A 13252-nucleotide genomic window follows, 5' to 3' on the forward strand; every position below is an offset into this window, starting at 1 on the left:
ACGGTCTAAATTTCAATTCCATAGAGTATTATAGTGAATTTCAAAATGTGTAAAAATGAACTTCAGTTGATTTTCCAGGTGTTACAAGAAGTTATATCGAATTTCCGGGTGCATATTAGACCCTGAAAAGATATAAAATGCCATTCAGAACAAAGGACTGTATCTAGGTATAGCACATGAATAAAATGTAATGTAACTTTTTTTTACCACAAAACTTATTGTCGTATAATAAATTGATGTGTACTAGCTTTAAGCCACCCTCTTATTGTCTAATTATGCAACTAAAAAGATTATATGTTGACAAAAATCACTTCAACATAAAGAAAATTGAAATTTCTAACATGTTTTATAAATGTTTTACAAAAATCACTTCAACATAAAGAAAATTGAAATTTCTAACATGTTTTATAAATGAGAGGCCACTTGCCCATTAATGGTTGCTAGATAGCCTCTCTCAATTCGAAGGTAATATTCCTCGACGACTTCTGAATCTCCCACCACAGTTTGGAGGGCAGGGGTTTTGAAGAGGCCTCAGATGCTGGTACTGGTTGACAAGCCGATTGGAATGTGCATTCAAGTTATCTGAATAATTCAAATTCAGAATTTAGAGATTGTTGTTATGGTTAGACTGTCCTGGCATTTTCATACAGTATTTTATATATATGTATATATTCCAAAACAATACCGCTAAGTTGACTAGGTACCATCACACAATTAGTAATGGTACTTTTTATGTAGGTGATTGAATTATCTATATATGATTAAATGGTCGTGACTTAGTAATATTTGGATGTACATAGAGATTGAACAGTGTTTTGATTGTGTTAAAGGTGGTATGAACGCAATGGAATACAGATATATTCAATGTAGTGTGTTACGCTACATGTGGAATATGTCTGTATCCCATTGCGTTCATACCACCTTTAACGCAATCAAAACACTGTTCAATCTTTATATTTACATAAATAAGTCTACTTTTACGTCAAATTTAAAACGGTGATGGTTGCTAAATTGTGTAACTACGGTAGTCAGGATGACCGAAGGTATAGTTCCGATTGTTGAATGCTATAGCTGCAATTTGATTTGAAATATAACAATGACATCTTTAATTATTTTTAAATTATGTTGTTTTTTTCTTCAATTTGATAATGTATCAATAATATCCATGTCATAGGGTCAAATGTACTACGTTCATTTGTCTGTGTCGTGTATTTGTTGCGTTACCGTTTACAGGGAGTGTGTCCTGTTTACCTGTGTGCCTATTAGGCCATGGGCTAGGAGGGTCCCACATGCACCCCCCCCCCCCAAACCTCCGAACCAATATTTTTCTTACCCCTTATGACCCACTGATCACAAATCAAAATGTTAACATTGCATAAGTTGGGATGAACTTCCGGTTATGACGTCATCAAGATGGCCGCCATCTCAAATTTCACTAAAAAATGAAAAATAGTCATTACATTGACATTTTTCAACCGAAGTAGACAAATGAGGTATCAAAATGACCACAATAGAACACGAAAAACACATCAGGACCAAATAACCAAATATATGCAGTGATTTTTACGCCGGAAGGATTTTAAGCTCAAAATGGTATTTTTTTAGTAAATTTTTCATATTTTGCTTGACGCAACAAAAACGTTTTCCAACCGCAAACTATTATTTCTAATTAGTTTTTTGTCCACTTATAACTCAGTTTAAACAAAAACAAGAAAAAAAACAATGTTAACATTGTATAAGTTCCGGTTATGACGTCATCAAGATGGCCGCCATCACGAATTTCACTAAAAAATGAAAAATATTCATAACATTGACATTTTTCAACTGAAGTAGACAAATGAGGTATCAAAATGACCACAATAGAACAACAAATACATATCAGTACCTAATCATCCAATATATGTAGCGATTTGTACGTAGGAAATGAATAAATAAGATTTTAAGCTCAAAAATGGTAATTTTTCAGCAAATTTTTCATATTTGTCTTCATGAAGCAAAAATGTTTTCCAACAATTATTATTGATCGTAATCAGTTATTTAATCTCTTGTCAATAAGTAAAAACAACAACAAAATATATAGAAATGCAAAAAAGAATTATTGTTATACCATCATTTGGTTTACAAAGCATCACCGTTTGCGTATACAGGTCATATGATAGTGTATTTTTCCCAAACCGCCGAGACTACAGTTTCCTGGTGTCTTAGAATTTCCTGAATATAAAAGTGGCTACTGAAAATTTAAATCTTAACAAAGAATTTTAGGTTGGCTGAATATCTAAGTGGGACTTCAAAATAATTCAATAGCGATGAGCTGATGTGACATTACATTACCGGGTTGTCATCGTGGTTGTAGCTTGTAAACCGTCCATGGCCAGAGTTAACATCAGTGTCATGTAGGAGCTCTTCCTGTTTCCAACCTAGTGATTCAAATATCGTATATGATGTTCCAGACTATCAGATCCACATTCTGCGAAGGTTTGAGCTGGTTCTCCTTATTTCGTATGAAGCACAATTCCTCATTCTTGTGAACCTTCAGTGACCATAGATGGCACAGGTGGATTCTTTGAGGTCATAAATGAGGTCTGCAGTGAAGTTCCACTATTTTAGTCATTAATGAATGGTACTTCATACAAATTATGGAGCTATGTGCTAAGGAGAACCAATTCCACTATTCGAATAATGTGGATCTCGTGTAGTTTCCATTATGCCGAAGAAGTCTGGAAAAGTATATACGATATGTTAGAATCTGAGGGAGATCCCACATCCCACATCTCCGAACCTATTGTTCCTGATATGAACTCTGGCCAAGGATGGGTTATGAAAGATGACAACACTGGTAATGTACTGTCACATCAGCTCATCGACAGTGAAGACAACGCTATGGCTTTCGACGAATTTGATACTGATATCTCGATTATTCTGATAATTTGGACTACCAGCTACCAGACATGCCGAGTCTCTTCAGTGGATGGAGCAGTGAGGCGAGATAGCACGTACAATGATAATGGTTATCATTAAGAACCAGTGAAAGAAATATGTGACACTGTAGTAACCATCTAACATTTTGCCTATGCGATGCATAGGAAATAAACAATGAATTTTCTCATTTTCAAAGACACAAACGTTCTGGACAATGATATAAACAGAAACACAGGCTAATATAGGTTACATTTGTTACTTTATCAGTAGGTGTTGTGCTGTTATAATTATTTTTGAGACGCTGGTCAGCGTCAGCGGTTTCGAGTTCGAAAAATAGCATATGCCCATTATACGCACCTGGTGATGTTTTGTAAACCTAATGGGGATATAACAATAATTATCTTTTGCATTTCTATATATTTTAAATTTTGTTGGTGTTTTCATTGATTTATTGATTGATAAGAGATCAGATAACTGATTACGAATAATGATTTGTTGTTGGGAAACATTTTTGCTGCATGAAGACAAATATGAAAAATGTGTTGAAAAATTACAATTTTTGAGTTAAAAATCTTATTTTTTCATTTCCTACGTACAAATTGCTACATATATTGGATGTTTTGGTCCTGATATGTACTTGTTGTTCTATTGTGGTCATTTTGATACCTCATTTGTCTACTTCAGTTGAAATATGTCAATGTTATGAATATTTTTTCATTTTTAGTGAAATTCGTGATGGCAGCCATCTTGATGACGTCATAACCGGAACTTATACAATGTTAACATTTTTTTTTCTTGTTTTTGTTTAAACTGATTTAGAAGTGGACAGAAAACTAATTAGAAGTAAAAGTTTGCGGTTGGAAAACGGTTTTGTTGCGTCAAGCAAAATATGAAAAATTTACTAAAAAATTACAATTTTTGAGCTTAAAGTCCTATTTTTTCACTTCCTGCGTAAAAAATCACTACATATATTTGGTTATTTAGTGAAATTTGAGATGGCGGCCATCTTGATGACGTCACAACCGGAAGTTCATCCCAACTTATGCAATGTTAACATTTTGATTTGTGATCAGTGGGTCATAAGGGTTAAGAAAAATATTGGTTCGGAGGTTTGGGGGGGGGGGTGCATGTGGGACCCTCCTAGCCCATGGCCTATATTTATAGTTAGTCCATGTGTGTCCAGGTTTCCTGTCAGTCATAGCTTGTTTAGCCTGTTTGTCCGGTTTGTGTACGGGTATGTTTGTGCGCAGGAGTATACATGTAGGGGTGTGTGTGTGAGCGGGTATATAAGTAGTGTGCAAGGGGGAGCGCGACGTTAGACATTTCATTTGCGGAGCTGAACTAGCCTTTCGAGGTTACTCCGAGACACAGGGACTCCTTACTCCACGACACTTCCGACTAATTGTTACCAACTAGTCAAAGGTAATTATAGAATGTAATTACAATATATTTGTGGATGTAAATAGTATGTGTATATGTTCAGAAACTTATAGAAGCTTACGTATTATGTTTGCAGGGGTTTCGTTCCCGCTTCAAATAACCATATGTAGACGACGCGCTCCTGTGAGAGTAATAAAGAACCAACATAAGTAAACCACGTCTTTGTTTATTTCTATCACATCCATTTCGAATAAAAATTGAGATAACCGAGGCGGAACGACTACCGGTATCGTTGTCAGGGTAGTAATGCCGTCCGAAGTGGAGTGAGCCGCCATATTTGATTTTCAACCGAGGAAAGTAACTGTGAAATATCCTGTTTGTCAAATGGTATGACTGTTGAGCTGCTGAATTTTTGTAATGTATGTATTGGTCTACGTACGTGATATAGACTAAAATCTTCATAATCACGACTCTTATTTTATTGTACGGATGATAGACAAGTGTTTGCTTGGTGTGTGACTGACGTAACTATGGAATTCCTCGAACATTCCTGAGGAAAGCCCCCGGTTGTAGCCTCGACCAGCAATTCATTTGTTGTTTAATACTGTTAAAATGCTTGAACACATATAATCTAATCTGTTTTAATGTCAAATACATTTTAATTAGATTTAATATCAACTCTTTAACATTATTTTGAATCCGACAACGAGGAAACTTTGTTTACACTTCATACAGTAGGCCAATCGAGTAGACTAATGACGAACATGATATTGTCTGTGCCGCCTAAGGATCAGTCTTGGGACAAATAGAAGACCGAAATCGTTTTTTAGTTTATCATTAATTCAAAGCAAATCTGCCATCTGTGAAAAGGTAAAATGTAAATTAAGTAATTAAAGTTTATTTAGATTATCATATGACGCAAAATCTTACCGAAGCGTGAACTAGAAGTAGTCCGATCCTACTCTGAGTTTGTATTCATACGTCGTTGCGTTTACGCTAATTTGAACGCAACTCCCCTCCCATTGACTATATAGCGGCATATGTAAATATATATTTATGAAGTTTTGAATCAATTATTTTAGTTATTTTAGATATAAGATATATAATAGTCCCATAAATATCTATTCGTATGTGTCAATTTCACTGATCGGAGTAGTATGAAACGTTTGCGTAGCGTTGTAGACCAAATCGACGAATTATCAGTTTCAGAAATGTTTAATAGCATAGTCTCTAATCACCAAACCATCAGTAAATAAGTACTTTTGTAAAAAAAAAAAAAAATAAGCAAGAAAGGAAAGTCAGAAGATCGAATTGGATATTGGATATTTAGATAGATAGGAAATAAACGACGATCTCTGTGGCGTAATTGTAATGTGATGTTACTTCAGTATCAATCTACAAAGACTACAGATAGAACGGGAAACAATCACAGTAATACATCAGACTGAATGAATACATGAGCGGCTTATTCCCTTGCCTTATTGCTATGACTGAAGAACTAGTAATATTTAAGCTTTTATTTCAACAAACATAAAATAATGAATGAAGCAATGGTCCACTTCATGTCTGCGAAGTAATTATTGATTAATTGTACAGTTCCTTTACAGACATCTCTATTCGATACTATTTGATTTTATAAATTAAAACGAATCATTAGATAAAAATGATTTATAATAATTTGCAAATTTGTTTTTTCTACTTACTTGCCGAGCCATACGACACGTGGACAGCGACAAAAATCACGGCCAAAAATATCAGTGCGGCTGTCACTTTCAGCATGGTGCTCACTATATTGATCAGAACAAAGGGAGATAACTGAAACAAGATAGTAGATACCAGTTACAGTTACCAGCATTTACATCCGAACTAAACACTCATTGAATATACAATATGATTCATTCGCTGAAAATGAAAGATATAGAATTTCAAAAGGACATATCTGTAATCGTTACATAAAACACCAAGAGGATATTCTATATTTATATATTGTAGAAGGGTTCATTTTGGTGACGTATTTCTCTTAAATATTGCTAATATTTATAACAACTTCTTTGTTTGATCAAAAAGAATAATATGTGTATGTAATAATTAAAGACTGGTGCTCTCATACTTTATCGAAGCCTAACGAAAACACATTTAGTACATGTATTATTGATACATAAAATGAATAAAATGTATTCAATATATGATTGTTCATATCAATTAGATTACATTAGTATTTTATATTAATAGTCTGTGTTTTCTTAATACAATGGATATCGTCCAAGATGTAGCATGGCATTTCAAGTAGAACTTTTTTTACAACGGATTAAGGGATTCTTTTCAATATTAGTTGTGATATATGTATCAAACAAGTTCAATAAGGTTGTGAAATATTAACTCATATAAGAACATCTTCAACGTTGGGCAAACATCGCCTTTCGGTCTTGTTCAGCTATTTTTCGAATTACTTCTAACCTATTTCGATATTTACCACCCCATCTTTATTTATAGGGGTATTGTCCAAAGTTTCAACAAAATTACTTATCACGAATTGCTTTACGTGTTTGAATATGTCAAAACGCGTCAATTAATTATCTACTACACTCGTACCATTTTGACTACAAAATATAAACTCACAGGAAATATTCTTCGGATCGCTTCCATTCATAATTCTTAAATTTGATGATTTGCAATGATTTAAAAATCTCGTATTAAAATATGCATCAGGACATTTTGTTCGTTTGGGCAACAACAATTAATGTTTATTGTCACTTACAAAAAGAGATTTCATTGTATATGCAAACCATAACTGTCTATCAATACTATCAAAAGACATGCTATCATCAGAATGATGGGTACGACTGTTACGATTCGAAACCGTGTCTTACAAATAGTTAGTTCACATCACATGTATGTACATTTTGAGACAGCGGCGATATTGGAGAGTATCATTTGATTTCAAAATGTCGTTATTTTGTTTCGGTAGATTTTAGATCTTTCATATTCTACATAATAAGCGCTTACACCTTATGAGGGTTTATTCAAATGGCTTTATGGATAATTCGTGTTTTGAAGTTATTTCTGGAATGAACCCTTTTTGACGGAGACGAGTGTAACCAAGTTGTTCCAGAGATATATAATATTTAAACAGAGCTCATAGCTTTATAGATTATGGATATTCTATTTCCAAATTGATATATAATACAGAAAACTTGACAATAGATACATTGATGACCTGTTAAAATTGTAAGGCAAATCTCTTTATACCAGAATATTTCTACGCGATATGAGCAAGTTGAAATTATAAATGACACGAATATCAAGTTATGAGCAGTCGTATGAAACTGAAGAAAATGCATTTGCTGTCATTTTGATCAGATAGTAATACATGCAGATGAAGACAATTAATGTAGCGAATAGTAGTGTTATGTATACATTGGATATATACAGACACACAGGTACATTGCATATATATATCGTTGTATACATTATACACAAATTATATAATTAGTTTAAGCTTAAAAGTGAAAGATCTTACCATATGCTAATGTGGTTTATCCAGTATAAATGATTTCATCAATTTGAATTAATAAAGACAGAGCAAAATGTTACTAATCACTACAAAACAGAAAAAAATAATCTTGCTATGGGGCTTAAACGCTGAGCACACTTGAATAAAGCTTGATGTGTGCTATTGACCTATTTGTTTCGTCACACCCCAGTGAATTATATGAGTGCGTAATACTTAGCTTGGGTGTGTAAGTCAGCGCACCCCGACTTTGATGTCTACACTTGCACCTGTATTTTAGGGCTTTCGTTATTTATGTACACTTAAGCAGCTGTTGTTACATACATATATTTACATTCTGAGTGTTTCGTCACACTATGAATCAAACAACTGACGATAATAAACATTTGCCTATGAAAACACTATGAATACACTACGAATACAACGATTCTCGTGCATCTATCAGCTGATTTCAAACATTACGCCAGTTTCATATCAATAAAAATAGTCCCCGTAATATTTTAATGTAGAATCTTTAATGTTATACTTCTTAATGTTAAACCAACTAAGGTTTACTGTAATAAAAGTCAATAAAAAAACGACTTTGTCATCCAGCTGTTCCATTAATCTTTTTTCTCGTCGTATATTGGTATCTTAATTTTAAATATGAGATAATAACGTTTCAATAATTTTTATTTTCATAAATCATTCTAATGTACATATATGGATTGAATGTGTTTTTCTAATTTTCATAGCGGCTATGAATAGCAGAAGCTATCTACATATCTTCCGAGGGATATCTACATACATATGAAGCTTCTGTTATTCATATCCGCTGTGAAAATTAGAAAAATACATTCAATCCCTATATAAATGACAATAAACTGAAAAATATCTCCGCAAGCAGTCTGTTCTCGATTTGATGCTATACTAAAATCAAGTTCAGTTTCTTGTGATAAACAACAAGTATAATTTCAGAATTTACAGGCTCAGGTTAAAATACAAAAATGCCATTCAGAAATTGATAAGATATTGAAATGATGAATTATATAAAAGGGTAAATAACATGTCTAATTCCTATGATCATGCCAAGTTTTGTTACATCGTCCCGATTCAATATTTGATTTATTGGACGACGCACAGAAATACCTGATGAATCCCGCATACCTGCATCATTTATGATAAATCATATAAATACATGTATTTCAAAGTGCGTTTTACTACAAGTCCAGTCAACGCAGTGAAATTTTGTTTTTTCAAGATAATACATCGATCTATTTAAGCAACTCAGTCGTGATAGAATGAGCAGGTAACAAACTGATGGGATCTTGTACGTGTAAAGAATTATTTCTGTCTGCACTTACCGCGTCAGGTACAGTGTGTCTCAATAGAGTAATAACACGCCAGCAGTGCTCTTGTGAATCTTTATTCGTGTCTGTAGAAATACTGCACGGTCACCGATAATACATTCATTCTCAATAACTTAATTTATATGCTTGTGAAAATGATGTCCCAAATATCTAAATGTTAATAGATTTTAAAACGTAATGAAATATTTTGGTAAGGGTTGATTATTTTCATCAATGTTAAAACGGTTATTATCTAAACTGTTTGAATTTTGACATCTTGATTATAAAATATGTGTTTGGGGTAAATTCCGTAACTCTCACAAAGACATTTCTAGCTCTAACTGTTCAAATTATTTTCATTTCATATGATAAAAATATCTTAAAATGCAAATAGTACATAATAATGAAGTGATAGGAAAATGATTTGATAAATGACCTGAAGGTCACAACATGTAGTAAAATGAGAGGATTTCAGAGGCTTTACAACATTTTGTGATCCCAAGGACCGAACATCCCTGTCATTCATATCCACATATACAATAGTGTTGTTCTATCCTACCTTGACAGTTTGCTACATTTCTTCATACATGACAGTTTTGCATGATATTTGCAACGCAAATGCCTTTGTTTACATTCAATTTAGTACCAACAGCATCATGTCTGGAAAAAAACTTTATTTTTTTTAAAGAAAAAAGTAATTTTGTTGACGCAGTTACACTACGAAGTTGTTTTATATGGGTAGCCATGTAAGGTGTATCACATGGAACAAAACACCATTACATGTATTAGAGACAAACTTATATAATGTTGTCACTGATAACATCATATATGACATACTCACCACTGATATGGTATAGTCTTGGTACTCAATATAATGTAGAATAAATACAGGCGTTGAAGTAGGCCCTGCTCTGGATGGCTCGTTGGGTTTCTGTAGACTGTGCACCCGGAACACATCGATATTATTACGTACCATGATGTAAGCGTCTATTATGTACCTGATACCTCATCCTAGGCGTCAATGGTTAGCTGATGTCAACTGAATCTGACACGTTTTGTGTTGCTAACTCAACGCTATCCGGTTGCACTGCATAAACATTTGGATAAAACTTAAAATGTACTTTGCATTAATGCTTATGAAGACAATATTTAAAAGTATTCAAAGTTGGGGCTGCAATTATTGAATGTGGAATGGATTTACACAAATCCGTCAATCGCCGACTAAACGTTCCTTTTGCGATTATATACAATATATACACATTAAATATTTCACTCTGCTACACTAGCATGTGTTTTTACTGTTGTTTTTAATTTGATTTTTGTTAACTAATATATCACTGCATCTTAATTGCATCTGTCGGCGAATAACGTTAGTCTAAATCTGGCCTGCTTTAGATATTTTAATTGTGGTAAAAGAGACGAATCGGGGTTATTGGATAACGGTATTGGATTTATTTCAAAATCGTAAATTATTTCTGTAACCGTTACAAAATGTGTCTATTGTAACTTAAAATAACTCACTCGTGTGAAATAGATGTCATAATAACCAATAGCCAATTGTTGCGTAACCTGTATAAAGGCTTCACCCCTAGCAACCGCGGAACATAGAATGTCACAAATGAGAGAATATATAATCTTCATTGTATTTTCACAGATTGACTGTATGATGTTCTGATTTCTCACCCAGATCCTCTTTGTGCCTCTGGACTTCCCTATGAAAACTGTCATCAATGAAGAGTGTCCGAATATAGTTGATTATATAAATAGGTTAAAAACGGAATTCTGGCCGCACTGGGACGAGCAGCATTTATAAAAAGCATAATGAGATTGTGTTCACAAAACAGTCATCAAACATATTTGGTGAAGACAGATGTCCCAGTACAATTAAACTAGCCCATTTGTTGGTATATGCCTAGACAGACGTCTGTGTTCTGTGAAAGTCACGAGTATTGTACTTCACAAGAAATAATTAATAAATATATTCAATGTGATATTTCTTATTAAACTCTAATAATCAAAGAGGGAAATACTTTGATTAGCTTATTTGATGCATTTTAGTTTATCTAATATCGTTTTTTATTCCAAATACTGTTTTAATATTTTATTCAGATAAATGGTCAGAATGTTCGTTTTCTTTAGACATAACAATACAACCAATACAAAACACATTATAAGATGATCATTATATTATGAAGTATTGTTTCGCGACATTGAGTCAGTTTGATTTCTTTTAAATGTCAGCGGGTAATGGAAAGTGATTGGATAAACACTAGACTGATAAATCTTTTGTCACAAACCGAGACCACAATGATCACTTATCCTAAATATCGTTACAACCAAACAATACTAGATTGACCTCTAGTAAATGTATGTTGTCTTTTCGTGTATAGCTGCTGTTAGTGTATAGCTGCTAAATTGAATTATATTGTCTTTTCGTGTACAGCTGCTGAAGCGAATTATGTTGTCTTTTTACAGTTTAAACTAGTCGTTCATTGTCTGAGACCGTTGACAACGGTGTTGTGATAATGACATATTTTACAGCAATGCACCAATGTTTCCATCTATGTTAGAAAAGTCAGTCAGTGTTTCAGATAAAGAGATGTTTGGCCCACCTACGTAACACAGGAGATAATCACTATAAAACCGGTACATAAGTATTACAGCATGTTAAAGTAAAATATTCAAAGATAAAATAAAAATAAAAATACCATTATGAGTTAGCGTCTTTATTTAAAACACGGTCTAAATTTCAATTCCATGGAGTATTTCAGTTAATTTTAAAATGTATAAAAATGAACTTCGGCTGATTTTCCAGGAGTTACAAGGAGTTATATCGAATTTCCGGGTGCATATTAGACCCTGAAAAGATATAAAATGCCAATCAGAACAATGGACTGTATCTAGGTATAGCACATGAAAAAATGTAATGTAACTTTTTTTCAAACCACAAAACTTGTTGTCATATTATTAATTGATGTGTACTAGCTTTAAGCCACCCTCTTATTGTCTCATTATGTAACTAAAGTAATTGTATGTTGACAAATGTGACTTCAACATAAAGAAAATTGAAATTTCTAACATGTTGTAATTCATTTTTCAGTTTATGTTATTTTTCAAATTAAATAAATAATTTGCATGCTTTATGAATGAGAAGCCACTTGCCCATTAATGGTTGAAAGAAAGCCTCTATCAATTCGCAGGTAATATTCCTCGACGACTTCTGAATCTCCCACTACAATTAGGAGGGCAGCTGGGTCGATGAGGCCACAGACGCTGGTACTGGTTGGCAAGCCGATTGGAATGTGCGTTCAAGTTATCTGAATGAATCAAATTCAGGATCTAGAGATTTATGTTATCGTAAGACTTTTACACAGTCATGGCATGTCCATATTTTGATATATATATATATTCCAAAACAATACCTTTAAGTTGATTAGGTACCATAACACAATTAATGGTACGAGTGATAAGTCGTGGTGTTTTATGCAGGGGATTGAACTATTTATATATGATTAAATGGTCGTGACTAAGTTATATTTGGAAGTACATGTACAATGTTTTGAGGTTATGCATTTATCATTTTAGTTGTTTTGAATATAAAACATATAAAAAAACATAAGTATCCATTCGTATGTGTTATTTTCGCTGATCGTAGTAGTGTGAACTAGCTGTTGTAGAAATGTTTAATAACATCGTCTCCAATCATCAAAACATCAATAAATAAGTACTTTTGTAAAAAGAAAATAAGAAAGAAAGGAAAGTCAGAAGATCGAATTGGATATTGGATATTTAGATAGATAGGAATCAATCAATTTTTCATATAAATTAAAACGTACCATTAGATCCAAACGTTTTATAACAAATTGCAAATTTGATTTTTCTACTTACTTGCCGCGCCATACGACATGTGGACAGCAGCCAAAATCACGGCCAGAGCTATCAGTGCGGCTGTCACTTTCAGCATGGTGCTCACTATATTGATCAAGACAAAGGGAGATAACTGAAACAAGATAGTAGATACCAGTTACAGTTACCAGCAGTTACACCTGAACTAAGCAGTCATTGAATATACAATATGATTCATTTGATAAAAATGAAAGATGGAAACATTTAC

General features: G+C 33.3%; 1 protein-coding gene across 1 annotated transcript; it reads right to left on the reverse strand.

The window, feature by feature from the left end:
• LOC138307286 (uncharacterized) lies at positions 1 to 11063 on the reverse strand. The gene is made up of 4 exons (XM_069247938.1): positions 9980 to 11063; positions 6003 to 6114; positions 428 to 582; positions 1 to 122 (listed from the first exon to the last, which is right to left on the reverse strand). The coding sequence occupies exons 1-3, from the start codon at positions 10112 to 10114 to the stop codon at positions 455 to 457; spliced, it is 375 nt and encodes a 124-aa protein (XP_069104039.1). The 5' UTR covers positions 10115 to 11063; the 3' UTR covers positions 1 to 122; positions 428 to 454.
• Positions 11064 to 13252: the final 2189 nt, after the last annotated feature.

The sequence above is a fragment of the Argopecten irradians genome, chromosome 14, assembly GCF_041381155.1.
Source record: "Argopecten irradians isolate NY chromosome 14, Ai_NY, whole genome shotgun sequence".
NCBI classification, from domain to species: domain Eukaryota; kingdom Metazoa; phylum Mollusca; class Bivalvia; order Pectinida; family Pectinidae; genus Argopecten; species Argopecten irradians.

Excerpts from the sequence above, each read along its gene's own strand:
- LOC138307286 (XM_069247938.1), bottom strand. The coding sequence starts at position 10,114 with ATGGTACGTAATAATATCGATGTGTTCCGGGTGCACAGTCTACAGAAA. Across the intron at positions 6,115-9,979 it reads AAGACTATACCATATCAGTG|TTATCTCCCTTTGTTCTGAT; the intron begins GTGAGTATGTCA and ends ATCTTGTTTCAG. Across the intron at positions 583-6,002 it reads CGTGTCGTATGGCTCGGCAA|ATAACTTGAATGCACATTCC; the intron begins GTAAGTAGAAAA and ends TGAATTATTCAG.